The sequence below is a fragment of the Aspergillus pseudonomiae genome, assembly GCF_009193645.1.
Source record: "Aspergillus pseudonomiae strain CBS 119388 unplaced genomic scaffold BDV37scaffold_42, whole genome shotgun sequence".
NCBI classification, from domain to species: Eukaryota; Fungi; Ascomycota; class Eurotiomycetes; order Eurotiales; family Aspergillaceae; genus Aspergillus; species Aspergillus pseudonomiae.
The window spans coordinates 74,536-100,407 of NW_022476034.1; the positions used below are offsets into that span (position 1 = coordinate 74,536).

General features: G+C 47.6%; 10 protein-coding genes and 1 non-coding gene across 11 annotated transcripts; 4 read left to right on the top strand and 7 right to left on the bottom strand.

Annotated features, from left to right (window-relative positions):
* Positions 1-334: 334 nt before the first annotated feature.
* On the bottom strand, positions 335-2,873 carry BDV37DRAFT_294772 (alpha-galactosidase). Its single transcript, XM_032089709.1, has 3 exons — positions 2,666-2,873; positions 1,983-2,592; positions 335-1,916 (listed from the first exon to the last, which is right to left on the bottom strand). Exons 1-3 carry the CDS (start codon positions 2,766-2,768, stop codon positions 374-376), a joined length of 2,256 nt encoding a protein of 751 aa, XP_031940492.1. The 5' UTR covers positions 2,769-2,873; the 3' UTR covers positions 335-373.
* A 1,322-nt stretch (positions 2,874-4,195) lies between these two features.
* BDV37DRAFT_283971 (uncharacterized protein) lies at positions 4,196-6,384 on the bottom strand (the record flags this gene model as incomplete). Its single annotated transcript, XM_032087407.1, has 2 exons — positions 4,196-4,671; positions 6,306-6,384. The coding sequence occupies 2 exons, from the start codon at positions 6,382-6,384 to the stop codon at positions 4,196-4,198; spliced, it is 555 nt and encodes a 184-aa protein (XP_031940493.1).
* Positions 6,099-7,215, top strand: BDV37DRAFT_250845 (uncharacterized protein). The gene is made up of 2 exons (XM_032082223.1): positions 6,099-6,820; positions 6,879-7,215. Exons 1-2 carry the CDS (start codon positions 6,553-6,555, stop codon positions 6,902-6,904), a joined length of 294 nt encoding a protein of 97 aa, XP_031940494.1. The 5' UTR covers positions 6,099-6,552; the 3' UTR covers positions 6,905-7,215.
* Positions 7,216-8,119: 904 nt separating this feature from the next.
* On the bottom strand, positions 8,120-8,728 carry BDV37DRAFT_283973 (uncharacterized protein; the record flags this gene model as incomplete). The annotated part of the gene is made up of 1 exon (XM_032087408.1): positions 8,120-8,728. The coding sequence occupies one exon, from the start codon at positions 8,726-8,728 to the stop codon at positions 8,120-8,122; it is 609 nt and encodes a 202-aa protein (XP_031940495.1).
* A 2,523-nt stretch (positions 8,729-11,251) lies between these two features.
* On the top strand, positions 11,252-12,303 carry BDV37DRAFT_283974 (PhzF family phenazine biosynthesis protein; the record flags this gene model as incomplete). Its single annotated transcript, XM_032087409.1, has 3 exons — positions 11,252-11,276; positions 11,327-11,354; positions 11,412-12,303. 3 exons carry the CDS (start codon positions 11,252-11,254, stop codon positions 12,301-12,303), a joined length of 945 nt encoding a protein of 314 aa, XP_031940496.1.
* Positions 12,304-12,816: 513 nt separating this feature from the next.
* On the top strand, positions 12,817-13,836 carry BDV37DRAFT_283975 (D-isomer specific 2-hydroxyacid dehydrogenase family protein; the record flags this gene model as incomplete). Its single annotated transcript, XM_032087410.1, has 1 exon — positions 12,817-13,836. One exon carries the CDS (start codon positions 12,817-12,819, stop codon positions 13,834-13,836), a length of 1,020 nt encoding a protein of 339 aa, XP_031940497.1.
* A 42-nt stretch (positions 13,837-13,878) lies between these two features.
* BDV37DRAFT_146907 (uncharacterized protein) lies at positions 13,879-15,261 on the bottom strand. The gene is made up of 2 exons (XM_032078908.1): positions 14,912-15,261; positions 13,879-14,857 (listed from the first exon to the last, which is right to left on the bottom strand). The coding sequence occupies exons 1-2, from the start codon at positions 15,135-15,137 to the stop codon at positions 14,037-14,039; spliced, it is 1,047 nt and encodes a 348-aa protein (XP_031940498.1). The 5' UTR covers positions 15,138-15,261; the 3' UTR covers positions 13,879-14,036.
* On the bottom strand, positions 15,231-16,388 carry BDV37DRAFT_146909 (DsbA family oxidoreductase). The gene is made up of 3 exons (XM_032078909.1): positions 16,080-16,388; positions 15,381-16,019; positions 15,231-15,318 (listed from the first exon to the last, which is right to left on the bottom strand). The coding sequence occupies exons 1-2, from the start codon at positions 16,122-16,124 to the stop codon at positions 15,387-15,389; spliced, it is 678 nt and encodes a 225-aa protein (XP_031940499.1). The 5' UTR covers positions 16,125-16,388; the 3' UTR covers positions 15,231-15,318; positions 15,381-15,386.
* Positions 16,389-16,508: 120 nt separating this feature from the next.
* On the bottom strand, positions 16,509-16,580 carry BDV37DRAFT_t132. Its single transcript has one exon. It is a non-coding gene; the product is annotated as a tRNA-Glu (tRNA).
* A 687-nt stretch (positions 16,581-17,267) lies between these two features.
* BDV37DRAFT_294774 (transcription factor domain-containing protein) lies at positions 17,268-19,781 on the bottom strand (the record flags this gene model as incomplete). Its single annotated transcript, XM_032089710.1, has 8 exons — positions 17,268-17,799; positions 17,857-18,074; positions 18,136-18,612; positions 18,672-18,955; positions 19,010-19,443; positions 19,512-19,609; positions 19,667-19,690; positions 19,749-19,781. The coding sequence occupies 8 exons, from the start codon at positions 19,779-19,781 to the stop codon at positions 17,580-17,582; spliced, it is 1,788 nt and encodes a 595-aa protein (XP_031940500.1). The 3' UTR covers positions 17,268-17,579.
* A 369-nt stretch (positions 19,782-20,150) lies between these two features.
* On the top strand, positions 20,151-25,069 carry BDV37DRAFT_250852 (ABC transporter ATP-binding protein). The gene is made up of 11 exons (XM_032082224.1): positions 20,151-20,517; positions 20,571-20,648; positions 20,702-20,817; positions 20,882-20,936; positions 20,988-21,589; positions 21,643-22,240; positions 22,288-22,855; positions 22,914-23,086; positions 23,141-23,670; positions 23,723-24,695; positions 24,760-25,069. Exons 1-11 carry the CDS (start codon positions 20,305-20,307, stop codon positions 24,784-24,786), a joined length of 3,933 nt encoding a protein of 1,310 aa, XP_031940501.1. The 5' UTR covers positions 20,151-20,304; the 3' UTR covers positions 24,787-25,069.
* The last annotated feature ends 803 nt before the right edge of the window (positions 25,070-25,872 follow it).

The window sequence follows — 25,872 nt, forward strand, 5'->3', positions numbered from 1 at the left end:
TCCGATCAGTCAAACCTTAGGTGGGAAGTTTAGCAACAAGCCAACTGCATCTAAGCGCTCAAGGGGTGGACTAGGCGAGGGTTGTGTGACTTTATAATGCCTGAGATAGCACGGATGAAGGCAGAGTCAGACAAAGAACGACTCTGTAAGAAATTCGCTGGCAGGCGTTTGCCTGGTCAGAAAAAAAAAAAAGTCTCATTGGACCCCGTTCAATGAAACTAGGGTTCTTAGGTTCTTGATTTGCAGGGCGTTAATTCATACTCATAAGGGAGGATTTGCAGGATAGAGTACTGGCGAGGATAAAAACATTAATTTTCCATTCACTATCTACATACAAATAATTACCCCCATTGGCGTCACGTCATCAGCTTGATCACTGCTTCTGCAAGAATACAACCTTGCTATCATAATCCGATTCAAACTTGTACTGCAATCCCATGTTCATCAATGTCGCACCAGAGTACGATCCACTGCCGTCAACGCTATAGGTGGCCTTGGGATCCAATCCCTGAAGCCTGATCCAGGGAGTGGCATTGTTAACATTAGGACTGAGCTGGAAGTAGAAGAGGACGGCTTGGCTGCCATCCTCGGAGATGAATAGCACCGCCGGCCAGTTAGACTCCTCAGGAAGCCTGAGACGCCACATATCGCCAGTCAGAACGATCGGGTTGATCTTTTCAGCAAGCGCGATCAGTCCAGGGACCTCGGCCTTCTCATCCTCGTGCAGCTCGGCGGGGTCGAGCTCGAGACCGAACGATCCACCCATCATGGCGACGTGACCACGGAATTTGACAGGAATGGTACGTCCGGTCTGTCCATTCGGAACCGCAGAGAGATGGGCGCCCATGGCGCTGGGTGGGTATGCTAGCGAGGTACCGAGCTGGATGGTGATGCGCATCAGGGCATCAGTGTTGTCGGAGGTCCAGATCTGGGGGAAGTACTCGAGCACACCAGGGTCGAAGCGTCCACCGCCAGAGGCACAACCTTCCCACAGAACATCCGGGAAGCGCGTAGTCAGGACTTCGAACACCCGGTACATGCCCAGGATGTATTCGTGGTCGTTGCTGGGAGAGGGTGTCTCGTGCATCCCCCGGTTGAAGTCCCACTTCACGTAGGAAATAGCCGAGCTGTTGAGGATGTTGGTAATGGAGTCGATGATAAATTCCTGCACCTCGGGCAAAGCAAGGTTGAGCACGAGCTGGTTACGCTGCAAGGTGCGCGGGTATTGCCCAGCATGGAGCACCCAGTCTGGGTGTTCGTGGTACAGGGTCGAGTCGGGGTTGACCATTTCTGGTTCAACCCAGATACCAAAGCGGAGGTCGGTGGACGAGTTTCCTGCCTTCATCTTTGTGACATCTTCCACCAGCGGGCTCAGACCGTCAGGGAACCGGTCCGGGTTGGGCACCCAGTCACCCAGGCCGGCATTATCTGATACACGGGGGTACTTGTCGCCGAACCAGCCGTCGTCCATCACGAACAGTTTGACTCCCAAGGCGGCCGACTCCTCAGCCAGGCGGTAGATTGTGCTCTCATTGTAGTCAAAATACAGACCCTCCCAGCTGTTAAGCAGCGGTGGGCGGTCCGATGTGGCGAACTTGCTCTTGATCAGATGATTACGGTAGAGACGATGAAATGAACGAGACATGCCACCGATGCCGTCGCTTGAGTAGACTGAGACACATTCCGGAGAGGTAAGTGTCTCGCCAGCACCCAGCTGCCAAGATAGCTGACTAGGGTTGAATCCTATCAGAGCGCGGGTGAGACTCTGGGAACCCTTCTCGACATCAACTGAGAATGAGCCCGTGTAGACAAGGGAAAATCCCCAGGCCTCGCCCTGAGACTCAGTTGTGGAGGGATGTGCTAACGCAAGGAAGGGGTTGTGCAAGTGAGAAGAGAAACCTGTGCTACTTCCGAAGCTGTGTATTCCAGGTGAGACATTAACTTCCTGCCTCTATCATCGGCTTGGTTAAACAGTAACTTACCCTTGTTGGCCGTATTCCACCTTGCGTCTCTGACGGTGGGCTTCTCTCGCCCAGTCGCCCCTAAGGCTAATCATGTCAAGGTCTTCATATGGGAAATCGAAGCTGAAACTAGACAGTGCCTCGACTGTGATATTTTGGGTACCCTTGTTTGTAACATTCGCGCTCCGCACAATGGCATCATATTTAGGGAAGATGGAGTATGACAGGTCCACAGCGATGGAGCTGTAGTTGTCGTACAGGTGTACCACCAAAGTCGTAACATCCTCCTCACTACCAAAGGTTGCTGGCAGACCGGGCAAGGCAGGCTTTCCTGGAACCACCGAGTACGACTGATACTGCAGGTCTGTCACGGTGTAGCCTGCCTCTTGGCGAATCCGAATGGCGGGAATCCGAAAGTCTCCTCGGCCGTGATCTGGAAATTCACGGCGAGTGCGGCCAGCCAAACCAACCCAGCCGCCAAGTGCCTCGGCGCCAGGTCCTGGGAAGATATCGCCAGTGATGCTGCCACCGAAATGATCTGACACCAAGTCGCCGGTGGTCTCGTTCACTCGGAAGCGGTATGAGACATTCTCTCCATTGAGGGCAAAAGTCTTGCCGTCCGCGACAATTGCTGTACATGTGTCAATGGGGGGGTGAAGCGTGGAAGAGTGCTATAAAGGACGAGCTTATATGGTTCTACTTACCATTGTTGCTTGAAGTTTCCTGCGCCATGACTGATGGACCGTTTCCGAGGACCGCCAGAAGACTTGCAGCTGCCAAAGCAGCACGCTTTGGGGAGCCAAACATCTTGACTTAAAAGGTGATTTGAGCTGTAGAGGAGACGATGTCAGGGCCCCGGAAAGGATGGGCATCCTTGCATTTAAATAGTTGCGGGGAAGCATGACAAGCGACTGATGCCGCAGTAATTCCCCCAATCATTTGGTAAGCTGCACTACCACGCAACGTTCGTATTCATTACCCCTTTCATCGGAGGAAGAGCTGGGTCCGACACTAACAAGGGCATTGGATGTGGACTGAGGAGACTCCCGCACTGATTCCAACAGCCTTGGGCGCGCTTCTCTTTCACCGTCACCTCATGGTCCCTTTGATAACTGGGGATAGACAGAATGATTCCCTGTCTTGGAATGTGGGGATATTCGACGCCGGCAAAGGCCAATGCGGAGGAACATCGGGGAAATATCTCTGGTGTGTTCCCCCCACATACCCCGTACCCCATCCCAGCCCTTTCGGTGGGATTGCTATCCTCCTGTTTCATCGGGTTGAAGTATGCTTTATGGAAGACAACCTCCAAGCGGATCTGTCATTGTCACTGGATAACTCCGACAGAGTAGCGGAGAGATATCGAGGTCGCTTCAATACTGTACACAGTAGCCCTGGCTCGACCAACTCTTAGCGTCCAGGCTGCGGGGTGGCCATTGCCTTAGATTAGACCTTGGGAGCCTCTCAGAATGGCTGAAAGCCAGCCCCACGGGGTCTATCCAAAGCCGGGACCCCCTTTCGGCTCGGAGCTATCTCCGGCGCTGGTGCCGTACGTGCGCCCTTGAGGTCATCCCATAAAAAATTGTGATCAAACCACCCGCTCGGTGAGCCCATCCAGGTAGGCAGCGTTCCAAGTCGGCCCTATTCCCTAGTCTTGGCGAAACCGACCGGACAGTGACCGAGCTGAATATAAGCCCAGCGCATAGAACCAAGGGAAGATGATCCGCCCTATCACATGAAGTGGTGCTTCTGTGCTCACTAGCCAACTTCCCACGACGCAAATTCCACCTGAAGACGCCTGATTCGCTCAGATCTATCAATACGATGCTTCAGTAGAACCAATATGTGTGACTATACGGACGAAAGGATATTTCTGAGCCGGAGTCGGATTTCTTGATTTAAGCAGTGTCGTTCCTTGCAGCGCGGTGTCCATCATCATGAATATGGAGAAAGGGGAGCGCAATTGGATTGCCGCCTGTTAGTATCTTGGAAGTTGTCGGATAGCTTCATAAATGTCAAGTCTATCTTCAGGGTGTTCTCACGATAATCTATCGCGAATATCTCGGATGATTGTCCCAGAGAGCCCATTGTCTTCAATCGAAACCAGTTCTATTAGCAGCTTTCCAAATGCCCACCAGTCATTTTGACATCTCTGGTCAAATGGCAATTCCAAGGGCGAGGAATCATTTCGGAATTCTGGTGCCAGATTCTCATATGTATATCCCACTCCAATATCAGTGAAAACTGCCCTCGTCGGCTGCGTCGATAATGACCTTCCGAGGGGTAATATCCATGTGGGTAAGAAACGAATCGTGCAACCGCAACAAAGCACGTGCCAGCTGGTAAGGCCAAGCCTGCCAGGCTGTTCCTTTCCCATCGCGGCGATGGATTGCATCTTCGAGAGTCCCATTAGGGTGATACTCTAACACCATGCCAAGAATAACATGACCGCCTTCACTTAACGGTGCTGTTTTGAACGGGCTTGGTGATTTCACCACAGCTACCAGCTGGACGATATTCCGGATACCCTGAAGGAGCACGATGTTACGGAGCTCCTGTTGGAACAAAGCTGTGTGGCTTTGGTCGTAGAAGGGATGCTCCACTGTTTTGTAGATAAAGGTTTCATCTCGCCCATTCCATGTGACCAGGAAGACATTGCTCGAAATCTGCGCCTTCTCTTCAATCTCGGAGAGAGCCACTGTTGGTAACCCTGAGTCGATATCGTAAATAGGATATAGTACTCGTGAGGCATCCTCTTAGGTTGTGTAGACCCAACAGGTGTCACTTGGCTCGGTGGAGTAGAGTTGAGATAGTGGTTTCATCAGGAGTGTTGGAGAGCACGGCAGATAGGATGCCCTTTGATCACGAGTTCACTGACTGTATCTGGGAGCAGAGGAATGGAATGAAAGTCGATAAGGTAGATTAGGGCCTCCAGCTTCTTTCTTCTCCTAAGGAGGCCACACCTTTTTGTGATACCAATTTTGGCCTTGAAAGTCACTCTCACATGCCACTTCAGGCCGGCTGCGTGAAAAATGATGTTCTCGGATCGTTCGCATGGCTCGGAATCGTTTGCTCGATATCCCTTGTAGGTTCTGGGGAGAATTTGAATTTGCTCGGAGATAGACGAAGCCATGACGAGGGCCCTTCACTCAAGCTTGAAAAAAAACGCGTATGGGCAGTACGAGACATGATACATATAAGACAATCCAAGAAAGATCTAGCGCATCTGACCAGGAGGGAGGGTTTTGGCCGTTCATACATAGCCTCAAATCAGAAGTTCTATGTGATTCAGAAGATGCAGTTCTCCTCAAGCCGTGATCCTGTATCTTATAGGCCAGCTAACTTAAACCAACATGATAAATTGGTTGACGCCAAAGGCACCCCTCAAGTGACTTGCAACTTCTAGTTATGGCTGCTGGGCACCTTAATAAGCAGTTCATGCAGTTTTGATATGGTAGTATAATACTGCCTGAGGCACTTACTATGTTAGAAATGCCGTAGAGACAATTCTCATTCAATCAGAGCCCATATCCTACGGCCTATATTGCTTCAATGCTACGCTACACTCTGCTGAGGAATTATTGGTAGGGTCTCATGGGACAATTGGAGAACACCGTCTAGATCAAAGGCTGGCCCTCTTACAGCGTATATCTCCTTTCTGCCTAGATTTTAGGAGACAATCACTCCTCTCCATGTGACGTCAAGTAGCAGTTCACTTGTACTCCATACCCACGTAGCCATTATCCTTAAAGGCTCGGTTACAACTTGGCCCCCAGCTCAAGCGTGGTGGTGTCAGTAGTATCAGTCGATAGCTCGTCGATCGGGGTCTCCGGTGGATCGTTGACAAGGATGGGTTATAGATTGATGGATACAAGAAAGCAACGGTGTTTCGGCACTGCCAGCCTTAACATTTTCCTAACAAAGGAAGGATCCGCATCACTAGGACGAATTGGGCATGCACACAACAACCCGAAGGGGAATGGTGTCAGCTAATACCCCACAGAGCTAACCAATCTTGGTCTAGATTCCGTCGATTCCGTCGAGATCCTAGTTAGTCCTGCGTATATACGTTCGAGTATCTAGACTCTAGACTCTGGGTCTTGATTCTGCAGTTACTCGATCAGGATCTTCGCATGCCAACCCTCGCCTAGGTGCTCTTTCCAGGCGCTCTTCTCCACACCTTGGCTTCGTCCCCCAACTGAGAGAAATACTACAGGCTAATCAACAGACGAACTCAGTCTAAGGGTAGTGGCAATGCTTCTCGGCATGGCTGCAATGCCGATGATTTGTATACTGGAGGCTCGGCATGTAGTATCATAACCAACTCAGGAAGCTCCACTGTACATTTGGCCCCAACGCCAACATCGTTGTCCATGGGCAATGCGGTATCCTCTTGAACATCTCGCTCCGAGGTAAAGCTCATTGCATTTGAGTTGGAGCACATGTGTGCAAGGCAGAATCTTCACTCGTAGCGCGGGCATCTCGAGTATAAAACCGGGCACCCATCCCTCCCTAAACACAAATATTACCAACACAATCAACCAACCTTGTCAAATACTCATCCTCCCGAGAAACTATATCCACCTCCAAGATGCAGTTCAAAAGCCTCGTTCTCTCCGTTTTCGTCGCTACCGCGTCAGCCGGCTATGTCCAATTGTGCGGCCCCCAGGGAACATGCACCGACACCGGCGATGCCAACGACAACACCTGTATCGGCCCCATCAACGGCAATGGAAAGTTCACCTTCCAGGCTCACGACACCAGCTCTAAGATGATGTCCATCTTCACGGATAAGGGATGCTGGAACAACAATGTTGCTACTTGTGATGATTGCACCAGTGTTACCTACAATGGAAAGGGTAAGCCGTGGTTCGATACTGGCTTCCTTTTGGGGATACATGCTGACTACTTCTTTAGGTCCTGTCTGGGCTATTTTCCATTAGACTGTTTTTGCCATGGGGCTTACAAGTGGGACTATGTGGAAGGGTTGAATGATCATAGGATGTGATTCATATTGTGGTGTGGATATTGTACTAGTCCGAATATTACTATCATGCCTTTCGCACTAACTCATACCTCTGTTGGATCTTTATTGACAAGCCTCCGTACGGACCGTGATATAGTTCGGGAGTAGCTAGAGCGTGTCTGTCAAGAGCGATGAAATTATATGGAGCTAGCTATCCGAATCATTCCCGCCTGGGATGGAATGTTATAATAGAATTTACATGTTTTTTGGAAATTGGACCAAGCAAAATAGAAAGATCTCATCAAAAACACAGCTATACTTAACTAAACCATCGGATTCACTTCACCTTCTCCTGTTTAGCAGTAGTTCTACTAACACGCCACAAACTTGAGCAATAGCCCTGTGTACCACACCAGCGATAGATCTAGTATATCTGCGCAAATACCACAGCTACAGTCCACCCCTTATTGAGATTGTACTTGTGAGCCGTCCAATACCATCCCAGCGTCATAGAAATACCTTCTACCTCTGGATAGTACTCCATCGAGTCGGTTACATTTATTGCGGTGCCTCAAGTTCAACTAAATTAAGGCGCTTTTCCCATTTCGGTTATATGCCACGAATGACATCAGACTCGTTTCTTAATATTTGATTTAGAGCACAAGGCGAAAGACACTTGCCCTATGTTAGCATAACATTAGCCTAAATCCCCTAGCTTGGGTGGGGTTTTTCATGATTATAAACTGATTTCCTGGTTTTTTAATTTGTCATTTTTCCTCCTCATTTCTTCTGATTTAGGGCTTAACTATTCTCAGCCCTGGTTTTCTAGTTAGCGTGAATTGAATCCATTCATGTTGCATCCTTTCTACATGGTATAGTTAGGTTATTCCTGTATGTGCATTAGACCATCTGACATATTTAACAGATCTTTTCCAAGACAGACCTGAATTTAGTAAGGATGTGGTCAGCTAAAACGACTGTCGACAACTGTTGCCGGACACAGAATGAATGTCAAGCACTCTCGCGTAAGCGTAAGGGCACATCGGTTGTAATAACTAACCCAGAAATGGAGAAATAACACACCCGAAAGATACTGAAAAACAACTACCAGAACCCAACAATCAATCAGTCAAGCGTATCCTTGTCACTCACCAGTACCAGACCAAAGTACCGAGTAACCAAATCCTGTCGTCTAACATCCGCCCTGAAGCATTCTCCAGCCAATTGGTGGCGCCCCTTGTTTCCCCATTAACTGATTCCAAAAGCGCACATCCCCATCGCCCTTGGGAAGGCTCAGCTCGACCATGTAGCTCATCTGCTTTTCACAGTCAAGAGGCATAAAACGCTGCAACCAACCCTGTTGCACTTCCCACGTAGGAAAGGTGGCCTTTCCAACAGTCTGGTCCTTGTCGGGCTGGTTATCCCACGTCGGCTTCTCAGGGCGATCGACCGCCCAAACCTCCATTGTAGTCGAGCCCTGAGCATACTGACCTTCTGGCATGGCAGGAATCTCAATCGCGAGCGTGCAGGTCTTTTCCCCGCTCATCAAAGGCTGGAATGTTATCATAGACTTGACTTTCTGGTCATCACCCTCGCGGCTAACCGCGAAGCGCTGTCCAGGGAAATGGTCATGTGGTTTGCGCGAGTCGAGGACCTCAATTGTTGATGGGCCTACGATTGCGCAAGAATCATAGGGCACTAGCATCTCTTCTCGATGACATGGTCCTGGATTGTAGCGTTGGGTGTAGCATCTGTCGTGGAGGGGTTCGAGAAGGTCGTCATCTGAGAAGCGATCCTGCATGCTGTATCAGTCATATGTTTCGTGATTTATTTATAAAAGCTCGACTTTGTATGGATAGCCTGGAGATCCTGAACATGTCATCATACCTGGCAAGGAAGTGGCTTCTGGCGGATTCCCTGCCACGGAGCACCCAGTACAAAGTTAAGAAGGTTTAGAAGGAGAAACAGCCACGCAAGCATTTTGACTAATTTAGATAATGTGTGCAAGCACAATATTAAGTCCTCAGGGTGTTTACTAAGGAGTCGTTGGCAAGGTATTCCAGACGAATTCTTGTCCTCAGATAGATAGAAGGGACCATAGGACAAAGGGATGTGAAGAAGAAGCAGCAGCCCTAGAGAGTTTATATGCTCCCAGAGGCTTCGCTAAAGTGAATAAAGCTCTATGCAGCGCATGTAGATCACAGGGAGGTAGTACAGCTCAACAATGTTGCACTATCATAAAATAATCCTTCTTATCCGAAGTGGTCAAGTCCAACCATTGTCTAGTGCTTCTGATCCTCCAAGACAAAGTGGTAACTCAAGTGGCTCGTGATGGACGTACAGCGACAATTCGAGCTTTAGCTACGATGGAATGAATATCCAGAGAAATCATTCAAGTATACGTATATCCCAGAACTTCCCCACTCCAATTGGTTGGCATACGGACACAGATGACAACGCTTTTGGTCAAGCTTGAAATAGTTTCGCATTTGATCGGAAATGTGTTGTTTACCCAATGGGCTTGGACACCAGGTGAGTGCCATGAAGCTTTGGCCACGCATCGGCTACCGAAAACTAACATATGCAGCAGCCTGACAATGTAAGTTCAACCTAGGCAAATAAGTCATATATCAACGCGAAATGGTACTAGGATGAGTGCGTGATTTATACGAGAGAGCTCCTAACATAGAGACTCCAATGTGGCTTGGCTGATTTTCATAGCTTTAGCCTGCTGTCACATTATATTGAAGCAGCAAACTCATTAAGATCTTACTATAAAACGGTAAGAATGAAGAGAACCAATGGTAGTTTAGCTGATAAATAGGTCACAAACATTCTAATCTGAGCGACTGTAATGTTAGCCTGACGCCGCTGCCGATAGCCAAGGCCTCTGTACTGAATTTACAAGGAATAATTAATGCTTGGATATCCTAGTATGCCGTGCAGAAGTAACCATCCGATGAATATAAGATATGGCTCATTAATCATAATATCCTAACTCCAGCTTCAGTGAGATTGCGTATACATAGATCCAATCGGAATTTTGCATCTTGCTTAATCGTCCTTGTGTGTAAACTAGAAAAAAATAGTTTCTCTTATAAGGTCACTTACTTCGGTCGAAACTACAATGACTAACATATGCGTGAGAACATGTCGCAGCTAAAACGCAATCAGCCGTTGCATACATCTTCGCTGTTTTTACCGTGACCGCTGTAGGCCTATCATAGGTAGATTTGACACAGTATGTGACTGTTGGAAAATTTACCTATATCCTGCACGAACAGAGTTGTGATTAAGATGCTACAGCAAGCGAGTTCTTCAGATCTGACATGTCAACTTGCCCATGGATATTAAGGCGTAAGGCCGCACTTAACAAAGATCACCTACTTGCGAAAAGGCTATTGTTTTCTTGAATACATTTTGTCCAGCTTTCCTAGAGCCACACAAGGATCGAATCTTTCGCACTATGCGTTTCACTGATGCATTACCCGTCTTGGGGACCTAATTTCCTACCTTGAACACGGGTTCTGTGATAGACCAACCACAACACCGGACCATGGGGACATTTCTTTCACTGGCTGTACAGCTCGTGTCTATCCATACGGACAAGCCGGTCCTCCCACCATCCTCTCTGCTAATGGAGTCCCAGTGTTGATCTGTACACCCATAACTTTGTCACCAGCAGAGTGCCCTTCACCCTGTAATTACGGACCGCCTGTTGCTGTAACTACCAACTAACCGTGTTGCAAGCTTTGAAAATCGAAAAATGGTTGTAAGGATGTACATTGACTGTATATCTATTTCACATCATACTACTCGAGATGTCCGACTTCATACTTAAATCAAAGCTATCAAAAGCGCAACTAATTATTGTATTGTTTGTTTCTCCATATCGAGTATTATTTATGAGCGAGTCTTCCATTCTATACTTGGCTCAGTCTGCCATGGAAGTGTTACCTCGTCATTTTGCCACTTAGTCATAAATGAGACGAAGAGACTCTGAAGTTGCTCCAAATAGAACCATTGGTGAATATGTAGTTTGATCAACGTCGACTTATCTAGTCAGAGTAATGCATTTATTTACGGATAGCCAACTCTAGATGTTTCATATAAGCGATATAACTACTCTCTGGACTCATTTGAACTACACAGGGCGTGGGTGGGTCCCCGATAGTAAGCGATTTTCACCCGCCATATATGAGGAGGTACGTCCTCAATACATGATTCACGACACTGAAATACTCAAGGAACACGGGATTCTAATCAAAAGATCTCCGACAATTGTATCACTCGGAGTTATCAGTTCTGCGTGCACAAGCCCACAATGCCCGGCGAACAGGCCTCATATGGTAGAAAGCCCCAGCTCACCATTATCACTTCCCCGCTAACCTTCTGCTAGTCACACTTGATGTATTTGCATCGGACAGGTACACCACGATCGTATATATAATCCTAGACCTCTGGTAGCTGAACGAGTTGCTTAGATTCAAGGGAAATCCACTCGCTATTGTGAAGACTGGAGATCACAAACTATCGCAGCAGCAAAAACAGCAGATCGCCAAGGAATTCAACTTCTCCGAAACGGTTTTCTTGCATCCTTCAGACCATAATGGAAGCCCCCGGGTGGACATTTTCACTCCTGTTAATGAAATGGAATTTGCTGGTCATCCGATCATTGGCACAGGCCATCTGCTTTTCCGGGAGTTGTTAGCCGATGATGCCAACGGTTCAACTAACTTGACCTTAACTACTAAGGCCGGGCCCGTCGCAATATGTTATGACTCAACTAGCAAAGTCGTCTCTGCAGGAGTTCCCCATAATATACACATTCACCAACAAGAAGCGAAGCTCAGCCGGATCCTCTCGGTCCAGGCGACTCTAGCGGCAGCATCGGATCTGCACGGCGTCAGAGATACATCACCTGTAGTCTCCATGGTCAAGGGTGTCACGTATGCACTAGTGGATTTAACTGAAAGGGCGGATCTTTTTGCTGGTCTTGTCCCCGGCCCAAGTCCCGAGCTTGAGCTTGATGAGGGTTGGGCGCCATCTTTCACCGGTGTTATGTATTACCAACTACTGAAAACTCGGATAGAGGGTGACATGGCCGTCTGGGAGCTTCGTGTGCGCATGATTGCTATTAACTTGGAAGATCCTGCCTGTGGAAGTGGCGGATGCTCCCTGGGCGCTTATATTGCGCTAATTAATAGCCAACAGGGCCAGAAGCACCGGCTTTACATTAATCAGGGCTCGGAGATGGGAAGAGAAAGTCATATTATTGTGGATGTTACGTTGAATGATGAGAGGGATGCAGTGCGGCAGATTGAACTTGCTGGTCAGGCAGCGTTTGTGTCAGAGGGGAGGATATTTGTAAACTAGCGCATCTTATGAAATTATGATGTTGATGGAATTCCCTGAAACTATTGTTCTTCAGACAATTCTTTCCAGGATATTTTTATGGAACTCAATTTGCACTTTTCAGTAATATTTGTTTCTAGAGAGCTTAGAGATTATGAACATCCGAGAGTTTGAAATATCACTTCGCATCCTCGGGATGAGAAGGAGAAACCGAAACCCCTCGGGTTTTGGCATCAACCGACCAACGATTAGCATGTCCACTGTGTTTGAAAAGGTCGGACCGAATGGACCCCATAGCGCGGAGACCGGCTTTCCGTAGTGATAATAGAGATCAAAGGTCTGATAGTGAGGTATCTCATCCCACGCCCTGTGTCATTCTCTATTTCGGTTAGGATCGGGCATGCGGATTTCTGCGCCCTATGTCTTCCTATACGCCAAGTACGTATATCAGAATTCGTAATGAGTCTAGTTAAAAGATCTCGCGATAATATCCCCTATTACTATAGTATTGCACTTGCCTTCTTATCACCCGTCATGGCCACGGACAACGATAGTCACCACATAGTCGCCATTGAGGCCGTTCATTGCCCGATTCCAAGCTTCGACCTAGCCCAACCATATTCTCTCGACGTGTACAGCTGGACCAATGAAGAAGATCTCGCTTCTCGCGTCAAAGACGCCACAATCATCTTAACCACCACAATTCGACTGTCAGCGGAGACTCTGAGCTCCCAAATCACCCCGAAACTCCGCCTGATAGTGATTATGGCAAGTGGCACGGATTGTGTCGATAAACCTGCCGCCAAAGCTCGAGGAATAACCGTGTGTCACTGTCCCGGCACAAATGTGGACAGTGTCAGCGAGCATGCAATCGGCCTGTATTTCGCTACCCGGCGGAAAATAGTCAATGTGAATAATATCACGACGGCAGTTCCGGAGGACACAACTCGTGACACGGAGTGGAAAATGAATGGCTCGATTCACAGGCGACTTCGTACCGTAGATGGAAAGGCACCGTTGCTGTGCCGCGATGAGACTGTGGGGATCATCGGGTACGGATCGTTGGGAAAGCGCATCGAAGCGTTGGCTCGCGGGCTTGGGATGAATGTGATAGTGGCCGAGCGGAAGGGGGATCCTCCGCGACCAGGTCGGCTCTCTTTTGAAAATACATTGGGGAAGTCGACTGTGTTGATTCTGTGCTTGCCGCGAAGTCCGGAGACCATTAGCTTGATCTCGGTCGAGGAGCTGCGCATGATGCCCGCTCAGGCTGTCTTGATTAACGTTGCTAGAGGTGGCATTGTGGATGAGGACGCTTTGTTTCATGCGCTTAAACAGGGGAGCATATCAGGAGCAGCTGTTGACGTTTATGCCAATGAGCCTATTGGGAGAGGAGACTCACCTTTGTTGAACCCGGATGCAGCAGGCCTGAATTTGGTCCTGACACCCCATCTGGCCTGGTTCGCAGAAAGGACGTTACAAAATCTTCAGACCGCTGTAAAATGTACCGTTGAGCGGTGGTGTGTAGGAGATACGATTAATCAGGTAGATAGTTGAAATACTAGGTCTTAACAATGGCCTTTCTCTCTGTCTAGCTCAAGTTGTGGTGCACAATGGCTCATCCCTGTGAAAGGGTACAATTTTAGATAGAACTAATGCCCATCACCGCACACTGTATCCGTGGGAATCTCATTCATTGATAACTGCCTATTCATAGTGCTAATTCTCAATTCATGCCGGTCCAGAGAATGCGAGACTCACTGGCCTAGCCTAGCTGCCTCAGCGCGGAGAATTTCAGGGATCTCGGCCTCAAGGCTCTGCTCTTGGGGCTGCCAACCCAACACGTTCCTCGCTCGAAGAGCAGCACCTCTGGAATTGAAGCCCCAGCTAGCAGCCTCAAAGCCTGCGGGTGATTTCAGGGCTTCCTCAAGTGACCATCCCTTATGCTCTGGTTCCTGCGTAAGGTGGCCATGTTTGAAAGCTTGCTGACCGATCAGCCTGGATAGGTCCCCCCAAACATGTTCTCCATTCTCAGAAAGAAAGTAGCCCTTGGCGCCCCAAATTTCCTTGTCGTCCTTTCTTGCAGGGTCCAGAGCAGCCCGCACTAGGCCGTCATATAACCTACTCAGGTCGTAGACATGCACATTGTTCCACCGAGCCAAGCCTCTTCCTAATTGGGGGCTATACTTCTGCGTCAGGATAAACGAGGCCAACTCATAGACCTGTCGACCACGACCTGACACAGGTCCCCTACCACGGCCATAAATAGTAGGAGGGCATACAATGACCGTCTTGACACGGTCGGCATACTTGGTACCAATGTTCAACACGATCTCATCCACATTCCGATGGAATGCAGCTGCAGGAAGATTAACCAGTTCGTCAACGCCATCCCAATCGTTAAACACCTTCTCGTCAGGCTCGCCAGAGACCTTGCGTACTTCTGAATCAAAGTAGGTCAAGATACCGGTACCGCCGGTATGCAGCCAGTATCCCGGCCGTTCGGGACTATGGCCTTCGATCATCCCCTTTGCGATGGCGTTTGCGGCCCCAACATGATCCGATGCATCGGCAGTATCTGAATGGTGTCAGCAGTAGCTCGGGACTCAGTTAAATAGGTTCCTAAACGCACGAATCACAATGTCTGCCCATGCAGCTTCTTTGGCAATCTTGTCTGCATCGTCCAAGTCTCCCAGGACTACCCGCACCTTTGGATACTTCTCGCGTACTTGCTGAGCTTTGTCCTCAGTTCGAATCAGGGCTGAAAACTCGAAGTTCGGATGGTTCTGCTGGATGAGGTGGAATGCGTCGCCTCCGATATAGCCGGTAATTCCGGTCACAAACACCTTTGTGGACATGATGATGATGCTAGAAGCTATGAATGATGCAATCAAGAAACTCTTTGAATCACTGTATACTCAGTAGGTCATAGATAAGTAGTTAACCACAGCGGCTGGATTATTAATGGAGTGTGGGGGGCGTTGAAGCTCAGTGTGGGGAAGCTTATTAATGTCAGCGCAGCGAATTCCGCGACTAGATCTAGTTATCTTAAAGAAGTAATTATAAGCGCAAGAGGATAATCTTGGATAGCAGAATCTTACCCTTCTTCAACGTTGTGATTCGCCTTCCTTAACCTTCGAAAAGATCTCGATAAACTCAGAGGGATCTGCAGCACCAGCCAACCGATACACACTCTGAATTATGTAGCGAGGGACACCCGTATTGCCCTCTTCCTCTTTATTTTTGCAGGCTTCGTTATCCACAACATCTGCCACCAGTTCAGAATGCAGCCACTCACGCACCTGCTTCGCATCGAGCTCAGTATCCACGGCTAGTTCAGTCAACACCTCCTTAGATGAGATATCCTTCTCCAGCTCATGATAGGCCTCAAGGATCTTCTCCACCAGCGCACTCTGAGCTTCAGGAGACTGAGTTCCACAGAGATGGACAAGGCGATGCGCATCGCGAGTATTCCCAATCATACCTCCGGCTTTGAAATGAATACCGACGGACCGCCCAATCTGATCCATGCGGCTGAATAGGGACGTTCGCTGTTCCAGAGTCATGTTGCTCAACCGGCCATCGATTAATTCGCTCTTGGGTACGCTGTGTGCGTGTGGATTATAGTTGAGGTAGTAGGGACGCCACTTGATAGAGAAGACGTCTTTTTTTCCACCTGGATAGACTTTCTGGTATAGAGCGATGGCTCTGTCTAGCTTCCGCTTGCCGATGTAACACCACTGTGCACCATTAGAGGTGGACATCTATATTCTTGTATATAGAAGGGCTGGATGACCTACTGCGCAAACGAAGTCGAAGACTACTTCAATTTCAATGACCGTCATGTTGTGCTTCGGATGAAATGAGATGCTTGGTTACAGAAAGTGGACAACTGGGGGAATTCGATCGATAATAGAGTGCTCAATATGCCTGTGTATTAAGCTGACTTCTAGCCGGGTACCTGAGATTCCCAAAGGGGAGTTAGGAGATGCATGGAATATTGGCGTCTGGCAACACCGCTTGGGCAGCGGCAGGCCGGGATCAAGTGCTTAACTAGTTCCGCCAGGGATGGGTTAATGGATGAGGAGGGAGGGCTCGCTTGATCAAGAAAAAGGGTAAACGGAAAGAAATAGGTCACATGCCGACATGGCCAGTAAGGAACAAACAGTAAGAAAATGAATGAATGGGTTATGTGATGGGTAAGCTACGGCACAAAAAGAAAAAGATAATTCCGATGCGGGGAATCGAACCCCGAGCTGCTGTGTGAGAGACAGCGATGTTAGCCATTACACCACATCGGATGCTTGTTGAAGAACCGTATTAAAAATTGTTTTATTAACAAAAAGTTAAATTGGTCCACCTCGCTAATTTTTATCAAGAGAATAAAAATGTATCGAGCTTGAGCAAGGCTAGGAACTCAATAGTAGCCAGATCTGCTAAAACAGAGGCTTCAAGTAATTCATGATGCTCTATTATTAGCCTAGGAACCCGAAGGATCCCTAGTTACAATTATGTGAGTAGCTCAACAGTGCAAGCGTCAGTTGTAGGAGATCGATATATTTATTTATCTACTCAGTAGGTACGCCAAAAGTATTCCCCTATGGGCTCAACTTGTGAACAATTATTCTGCAAGGAAACTTATTCTTACTACCTAACGATCTTCACCTACAAGTATTCACTTTCATATGGAATCGTCTTTTGTTCAGGACTGAAATTACCCACATGAAACCAGTAACGTCTCCAATGATTGGAATGCAGCCTCGTGGTTCTCACAAGGCTATAATGAGGAGTGAAAGGGCGAGATAATCTCACTCTAGATAGTATACAGAATAACTCCATCGATAGAATAATACGGGATATTTGCGCAATTAACAATGATGGCAGTATTGAAAACACGTACCATGCGTATTTCCGAGGCCGACGTCGAGCGCGATGGGGGAAAAGCGAGTTTTGTAGGTTAAGGTTGTAAGTATTAACGCTAGGGCCAGAAAAGTAAGAGAAGGTATGGGTCCAAGCCTGAAAGTTCAGCAACCTATGACTAATAACTATAATCTTGTGTCTCGGATGCAGCAGGCGTTTCGCAACACCACAAGGGTGTCGCCTATATAGGAAGTCCAACCGTAACTGCGCAGTTTGGTTAACCGGTACGAGGTCGTTGATTGATGTGATCGATGTTATCCGCGGACGACAGCAGAAACGAAGGAACCGCGCTAGGGGTAATCTCCGACCTAAACCAAGGAGAGTCGAGCTCAACCTTGAGCTCAAGCCTAGTCTTCTGCATATTTAACAACCCTGCTGAATCAGCTAGCGGGGAACTTTACTTGTTGGCAAGCTATGATCATCGCCTTGGCAATAGCGGCAATTGGCCGTAGCTCGGATCGTTCCTCAGCGGCCTTGTCCACGAAGTCGTTAAGCCAGGACACCAGGACGAAATCATCCTCGAGCTCGTCGTATCTGTGGGATCCAATAATATCCGCGCAAAGGATAAAGAACGGAATGAATTGGTGCAGTAGTATGAGACTATGACAAGAAGGCTGTGGTTAGCAAGGGAAAACCAGACACTATGATAGAACATACCTAATACCCCAGTACGCGTGCAGTTCCGCACTCATCAAAGATTGGAATATTCTCAAAGACTTCCTTGCAACATCTACCGTGTGCCTCGGCAGAGACTGACTGTTCTGGTTGCATCTCTTGGACTGCGTGAAGACAATGAGCATCTTGTAGCTACTGAATAAGATGTCCACACTGAACCAAGTATCAACATGATTAGTGGCGGTGCTGACAAGTTCCTCCTTTGATACGTTAGACGATAAGGTCTTATTATCCATAGATCTGAGGCTATTGTAAACATACCGCGTTCCAGTCTGACATGATAGTTTGCACTTCTGCAATGAGGCCATCGAGCACCTGATCATATACATCCGTATCCTGAGGCATTTCAGCGTCCACGAAGTCCAAGTATTTTAATAGAGTTAGTGTAAGACGCATCGACGCTAGGAAATGGATCTGGATATAGCGAGTAGACGCGTCATCAATACCGGTAATGGTAGGATCAGGGAAGTTTACTTTCCATGATCCACCGGGTATGAGGGCCGGTTTGCCAAAGGATAGACGGAACAGGCAATCCATTCTCAGAAGGTGCCAAAATTCGAACCGCTTTCGATTTTTTTCCACCTCACTTTCACTAGTACTATGTAACTCAGACTGCGAATCGTGTCCGTCTGATTGTTCATCGACGGAAAAGAATCCTAGAGCCCGAGCAATATCACAGCCATAGCCGAATATTTTCCAAGCCATTTCGCTATTACAACCCTCGAGTGTCATCGATAGCTAACGGAAGATTGTCAGCCTTGACCTCCATATAATGAACGTTCTATGCATATACCTACCATAACAAAAGCTGCAAACATGTCTGGGAGAGTGTTCCTGATGTGACATAGCCAGTCATCCACCAACATCATACAACTCTGGTAAAGATATTGTATGATTTTGCCTCTCCCAGGAAGGTATTCTGGATCTAAGAGAATGCCTTGAAGGAGGATATTATAGTAAATAATCCTCGATGTGCTATCCAACTTGACATGGGGTATTTCCAATAGGTCAGGGATCGACATGATGAAGCTCTTCTTAAGGGGAACTCGAAATCCCTCGAACTGGTAGATGTTGTAATAAGCTAGCCGACCCGATCAGCAAAACGTCTGTGTCCAAGTTATCGAACAGCACGCACATTCTACCCACCTCTTTGCCATCTCTTTAGTGATGACAGGAGGATCTAGAACGTCGACTTTTCGTGTACTTTCCAGGCGTTCAACTTCCGCCATGGCAGCTTCCATCGCTTTTACACATGCTTCGTTCGCAAAAAGGCGGGACTCGATGTTTCGCAGATGGCAGAACACATTGGAGGAAAGCAGTGACCTGGCTTGATCATCTTTTATTCCGTTCAACATGCTGTTGACCACAGGTTGCGTGTTTGGGGTTCGAGGCTGGCTACCGTGGAGCAGATCGATGCTTGCCGGTCTAGTTCCAGTAAAGTCCGATGACACGGACATTGAACGTGATGCGCCATCATGACCTGCACTATCTGGATCAATCTTACAGTGTTCTTCTAGACGCTCGAGACGTCTGAGTACGTCCAGCAGAAGATCCTTTTCAGAGGGATTACTGGTAAATTATGTGATGAGTGATGCAAGCCTGGATATAATTGGCGCTTGTATTATAATAGATCATACCTTTGCTTCTTGGCACGAGCTTTCCGAGGTACATAGACACATTCCTCATTGATGGCTTCACATTTATCACATCGAGGTCGGACTCTGTTGCATCGAATCTAGCCCTGACGTCATTCTTGGGGTGTTTTTTGCAGGCAAACTCTTCCGACTAATACCTTTTTGGATTGGCAGCGAGTACACTGAGTCAAATTCCAATAAGAATGTCAGTCGAACTGAATAAGGTGAGACTCTTCTTACCGAGATATACTTCGGTGGCTTCCGAGAGCTCATTGTTATCTGGACGGGGATGACTGATGGAAAAAAGCAAGGGGATTAATTCCAACGGGGAGTTGCAAAGTCCGAAATCCCGGGAAAAGCAATCACGTTGCCGGCTTGATCGCCCGGACTTGAAAATTCCCGAATTCCCGGGCAGTTATGTATGTACCCTTCTTAGCGTTCCACGTATCATCTATACGCCGCTTGGTGTCTTGGGACCCCTTGAAAATCATGTTAATCGTGCATAATAACCCCAAAAGTGGCAACTGTATAAGCGTTACTAAGGGCAGGGAGTAAGTATTGTATCGTAAAGTGCGGGCCCAAATAGCTATTAATCTTCTGACCCTAGAATAATACCTGAAGAACAATCCAAGCTCCAGAAGTACTGCCTAGACCTTGCTCGTATTGAACATAGTCATAAGCCGCTTGGACCCGCTCCTTCTGGAAATACTCCTTGACCTATAAATTACCCATTCCCTGAAAAACTACGATGATTGATTTCTTCCTTTGTCAACGCCTGTGACACGGATTCATCACGATGGGCCGTTTGTCGGACAGCTCTCCGCCACAGGACTCAACCGAGAAACCACCTCCTGAAACCGAAGAGCTCTATGCTGCCCCTCAACTCGCGCAGGACGAGTCGGGTGCCATCGTTGTGAACCCAGATCGAACTAGATGTGAGACTGAAAGCAAAGATGACCGTAAAAATGCTGCAGAGGCCGAACAAGCCGCCTCTTTGGGCAACTACTTTGTATGCGAATCAACTCTCATGGGAAGTCTTATGTGCCGCTCACATGTCTACAGAGGGTTCTTTCCTACACAAACGCCAAGGATCAAGTCGTACTCGGAATGGCGTTGATATGCTCTATTGGATCTGGAGTGGTACGTCTTTTCTGAGGGAAAATTTAAAGTTGTAAGACTGATGGGTGTCATAGCCACTGCCCCTTATGAATATCGTGTTTGGTAAGATGGTTGGTGAGTTCAACGGATATTTTATCCCCGGCACCTCGGTCACAGAGGCACAATTCAAATCATCCGTGAGCAAACTGAGGCAAGACACCCAAGATACCGGTTGAAAATGACTTTGTGTATTCATGAGCTGACGCAAATTCTAGCTTGTATATTGTTTACCTCTTCATTGCGAAGTTCGCTTTAACATATGTCTCAATGGTATGCCAAGCTACTTGAACCAGTTGAGAACGTTCCACTCAACAATCACAGTTATGTTTCCGTGTTATCGGTCTTCGAGTTTCAGCTGCCCTCCGGCTGGAATACATGCAGTCCCTTTTCACCCAACCAATAACTACGCTCGATCAAGTGTCGGTGGGCACGGTCACAAATACCATCTCGACGCTCTCCAATTCGATTCAGCAAAGTATTTCCGATAAGCTCGCAATTTTGTTCCAATCTCTGGCTCTGCTAATTACAGCATACATCATCGCCTTCAAGTACTCGTGGGCCTTGACTCTCGTTACCAGCGCTTCCCTCTTGTTTATCCTTATCGCTTGTAGTGTGACGATCCCCATTATCACCAAGGTTCAACAGAAAGTCGACAAAGCCGATGAGAAGCATTCATCAATAGCAGCGGAAGTGTTTGGCTCTATTCGAACCGTAGCTTCCCTCGGGGCTGAGGAACCCCTCAGGAAGAAATACGTCGCCTGGATTGAAGAAGCACGAAAGCGTGGACAAAACATGTCCATTGTCATGGGAGTCCAATTTGCTCTCATGTTCTTTGCAATGTACTCGAGCTTTTCTTTGGCGTTCTGGTTTGGGCTGAAGTTGTTCCGCGAAGGCCATATCGAGAATATCAACACCGTCATCACGTACGTACACGACCAGGTTCTAAGTGGTTTGCGTCTGCTAATTGTCTCGGTAGTGTGTTTTTCTCCATCATGATTGCAGTCACAATTCTGGGAAATATTGCAACACCGTTGATCATGGTCTCTAAGGCCGCCAGCGCCGCGGGCTCATTTTTCGAGATGATAGACTCCGAGAGGATTGAGCTTGGCGGCCTCCGTGATCCTGATGTTTCAGCTCATGTGGACATTGTTTTCCAAAATGTCCATTTTACATATCCTACGCGACCAGATACTGCAGTCCTCAAGGGCCTGGATGCTCGATTCGAAAAAGGCAAGACCACGGCATTGGTTGGTCCCTCAGGTTCCGGTAAGAGTACCATTGTGGCTCTAGTAGAGCGATGGTATCAACTGGGAGTGAGGGAAGAGGACCATAGCCGAGGAACCATCTCCGTGGGCGAACACAATATCAATAGTCTGGATATAAAATGGTGGAGATCGCAGATCGGACTGGTTCAGCAGGAGCCCTTCCTTTTTAACGACACGATTTTCAACAATGTCTCATTCGGCCTCATCGGAACGAGATGGGAAAACGAAACCGAAGCGGTGAAGAGGGAGATGGTGGAGAAGGCCTGCAAAGAGGCCTTTGCGGAGGAATTCATCAAACGCCTGCCAAAGGTATGTTGAGATCTTTAATTTCAGCCCACGGCGTCTAACCTTCACAGGGATACTCTACCATGGTGGGCGAAAACGGCACCAAATTGAGTGGTGGCCAAAGGCAACGTCTTGCAATTGCTCGCAGTATCGTGAAACAGCCCACCATTTTGATCTTAGACGAAGCAACAAGTGCAATTGACGTCCGTGGCGAGAAAATTGTCCAAGCCGCTCTTGATCAAGTTTCGAAAAACCGCACCACCATCGTAATTGCTCACCGGCTATCTACCATTCGAAAGGCAGATCATATCATTGTCATGAAAGGCGGTGTTAATGTCGAGCAGGGAACACACGACGAGCTACTAGCGGATGAAAAAGGTGTTTACCATGACCTTGTTCATGCTCAAAAGCTTGAGCTCTTGGCAGAGGACGAGACCGATGAGAGTGATACTGCTCATGAGTTGAAAGAAGAGGTCCAGTTGGCCCATTTTGCTGTCGATGATAAACCGCAGATGCAGGAAGAAATTAAGAAAGACAAAACTCGGGGTTTCTTTAGGAGCATCGGCCTGCTTTTATATGAGCAACGTACAAATTGGCCTTTTTACCTAACGACTGTATTTGGCGCAGTTGGTGCAGGAGGTAAGGCCCCGAGATCCCACGCACTGCAACTCGAGAACTGACAAGATACTACTGGAAGCCGCTTTCCCGCTTCAGAGCTGGCTTTTTGCAAAACTCATTCATGTATTCCAATATACTGGTCAACAGCTTGCGGATGCCGCCAACTTCTGGGCTTTGATGTTCTTCATTCTTGCCCTAGGGGTCGCTCTCTGCTACAGCATCGTGGGATACTCTGCTAATTCGCTTTCAGTGGTATGACCATGGAATATATTCTTACGCGTCTTATGAGAGCTAACATGGATACAGAGGATTGGTTCGTCCTGCAGGAAGGAGTACTTTCAGAGCATATTAGAGAAACCTATACCATTCTACGATATGAATGAGAATGCATCTGGGTCGTTGATATCCCGCCTGGCAACCGACCCAAAGCAAGTTCAAGAATTACTTGGAATGAATGGGATATTCCCCGTTATCTCCATCTTCAGCATGATCGGTTGTATCGCAATTGCGTTCTCGTTCGGTTGGAAACTCAGCCTCGTAGCTGTGTTTGCAGCCCTACCATGCACTTTCCTGGCTGCCTTTATGCGCATCAGATATGAATTGCAGTTTGAAGCAATGAACGCAGAAGTGTATTCTGGAAGCTCACAGTTTGCAGCAGAATCTATCGAGGCTTTTCGAACAGTATCAGCATTAACGATGGAAGACGCAATCCTTGACCGCTATGCTAATCTATTGCGACAACAGCAAAACAAAGCTTTCAGGAAAGCATGGTATGCCACCCTGATATTTGCTTTTTCCGATAGTGTTGAGCTATGTGCGATGGCTCTCACCTTCTGGTAAGAATACCCTGGGTAAACTCGTCGATGTAATACTCACAGACTCTACTAGGTATGGTGGTCAACTACTCGCGTCTAGAGAGTACCAGCCGACATCATTCTTTGTCATTTACATGGCTATCATCCAGGGAGGGCAATCTGCTGGTCAATTTCTCAGCTTTGGACCGAATATGGCGCAAGCCACTGCATCGGCTAACCGGGTAATGAACCTACGATCAAGTTCAGCTACGAAAGATACGGCCAGCATCGGAGAGAAACAACTTGCCCGTTTTGCTTCACAATCTGGAGCTAGCATCGAGTTTTGTGATGTTGCGTTCAAATATGCCTCTCAAGATGCCCCTCTTTTCACTGGACTTAATGTTCGTATTGAAAGCGGACAGTTTGTTGCCTTTGTTGGGCCTTCTGGCTGCGGAAAAACAACGGTAATATCCCTGCTGGAACGGTTTTATGAACCTTTTCAAGGCACGATATCCCTAAATGGCCAAGAGATCCGCTCCATTGAAATATCATCCTATCGCAGAGCGTTATCGCTAGTGGCCCAAGAACCGAGGCTCTTCGAGGGAACAATTCGTGAGAATATCACTCTTGGACTGGATAACTCTGACTTCACGGAGGACGAGATAATCCAAGCTTGCAAAGACGCTGAGATACATGATTTTATTACGTCGTTGCCCGAGGGCTATTCCACCGAACTGGGAATTAAAGCACAGACAGCTCTGAGTGGAGGCCAGAGACAGCGGCTATGCATCGCGCGTGCACTGCTACGAAAACCGTCATTGCTTCTCTTGGATGAGGCAACTTCGAGTCTGGATTCGCAATCAGAAAAGGTGGTACAAGCGGCTCTCGAGCGCCTGGCGGGGAGGAGAAACATGACAATTGTCGCGGTCGCACACAGACTTGCTACTATCCAGAAAGCTGATATGATATTTGTCTTCGGCGAAAGCCGGACTGGCCATGGATCGCGAATCGTGGAGCAGGGAACCCATCAGGAATTGCTTCGGGCCAAAGGAACCTACTGGCAGATGGTAAGTATCAGAATTCCTTTTCCCAAACTGTCCATTCTTTTCCTTCTTGTTAACATTGTTCTAGTGTCAGGAAAACGCCCTGGACAGGTGAAGCCTTGCATTGGACTTGGTATTCTGCTCCTTATCTCTTTTTTTCAGTGATGGGGGATGCTGAAGCTTCTCTAAATCTCTTACTTTTGAAAATATCAACCTGTAATATTACAATTTCATATATTGTTTTAGACCTCACTCTACTTTGGCGATTGAATATGCAGTTCATGGCCGGACCATCATGTCTATGAAATACCCTTTATCACTACTCTGGATGATAGAAATCCCCCACGCTTTATTCATTATGAGTCAAGATTCCGCCTCTCCATTTGTGCAAATAGATCAATCCCATGAATTAGACGGCATATCTTATGAACCAGATTCTGAGCCAGATGATCCCAGGATGATGCTCAGTATTAGATAGAGTCTATGGACCAGGCCCAACAGGCAAGAATTTTTGACGCTTGAATCATGAGTTTAAGAAACTAGTAAACAAACTGGGGGGCCAGAAGTGGCTGTATGCGCGGATCTATTACGCAGTGGAAGACTTTTGGTCAATCTATGACCGGTACAGAAGAGACGAGCTACGGCAGAAATATCATACAACATACCTACCAAACTTATACCAAAAGATTCAGCCCGACCACGAGGGGTCATTTCGTAGCTCCATGCGCCGGTCATTGATGTCGAGACCGCGGGATTTGGCCCATTTGCGGACTTTACGGGCTCACGCATACTTTCTGGAACAAGGAGTATGTGATAGATAGGACCAAGGAGCTTATTTAGAGATGGGTAAATGAGAGTTAATTTTGTTATCGTAGCATGGCGCATTGGGAAGGCATTCCCGGGTAATGCACAGTGTATGATAGCAGAAATTTCACCCTCCTGATTAGCATGCAGCGATTCGTCTCTTGAAGCCAACGAAGTTTACCTATTATTTAGTATCAATTACGCTAAGCAAAAGACAAGCCTAGTATGTATATATACCAGATTAAAAGGCCCTTCAGTAAGGTATAGAACGGTTTCGTAATCTATTATATCTCAAGCACATAGTCTAAAATCTATATCCACACGCCTACCCAATGCAACTTTTATAACCCACCCCCTGAAAATAACTATCTTCGTAAATTGTAGAAATGTTTCGAGT

Coding starts and splice junctions, on each gene's coding strand:
- BDV37DRAFT_146909 (XM_032078909.1), bottom strand. CDS start 16,124: ATGACGGTCATTGAAATTGAAGTAGTCTTCGACTTCGTTTGCGCA. Junction 16,020..16,079: donor TCTTCGACTTCGTTTGCGCA/GTAGGTCATCCA, acceptor AATGGTGCACAG/TGGTGTTACATCGGCAAGCG.
- BDV37DRAFT_294772 (XM_032089709.1), bottom strand. CDS start 2,768: ATGTTTGGCTCCCCAAAGCGTGCTGCTTTGGCAGCTGCAAGTCTTCTG. Junction 2,593..2,665: donor GGAAACTTCAAGCAACAATG/GTAAGTAGAACC, acceptor ACACATGTACAG/CAATTGTCGCGGACGGCAAG. Junction 1,917..1,982: donor GTGGAATACGGCCAACAAGG/GTAAGTTACTGT, acceptor TGGAATACACAG/CTTCGGAAGTAGCACAGGTT.
- BDV37DRAFT_146907 (XM_032078908.1), bottom strand. CDS start 15,137: ATGTCCACAAAGGTGTTTGTGACCGGAATTACCGGCTATATCGGAGGC. Junction 14,858..14,911: donor ATGGGCAGACATTGTGATTC/GTGCGTTTAGGA, acceptor GACACCATTCAG/ATACTGCCGATGCATCGGAT.
- BDV37DRAFT_250845 (XM_032082223.1), top strand. CDS start 6,553: ATGCAGTTCAAAAGCCTCGTTCTCTCCGTTTTCGTCGCTACCGCGTCA. Junction 6,821..6,878: donor TGTTACCTACAATGGAAAGG/GTAAGCCGTGGT, acceptor CTACTTCTTTAG/GTCCTGTCTGGGCTATTTTC.
- BDV37DRAFT_250852 (XM_032082224.1), top strand. CDS start 20,305: ATGGGCCGTTTGTCGGACAGCTCTCCGCCACAGGACTCAACCGAGAAA. Junction 20,818..20,881: donor TCATCCGTGAGCAAACTGAG/GCAAGACACCCA, acceptor CGCAAATTCTAG/CTTGTATATTGTTTACCTCT. Junction 21,590..21,642: donor AATATCAACACCGTCATCAC/GTACGTACACGA, acceptor TTGTCTCGGTAG/TGTGTTTTTCTCCATCATGA.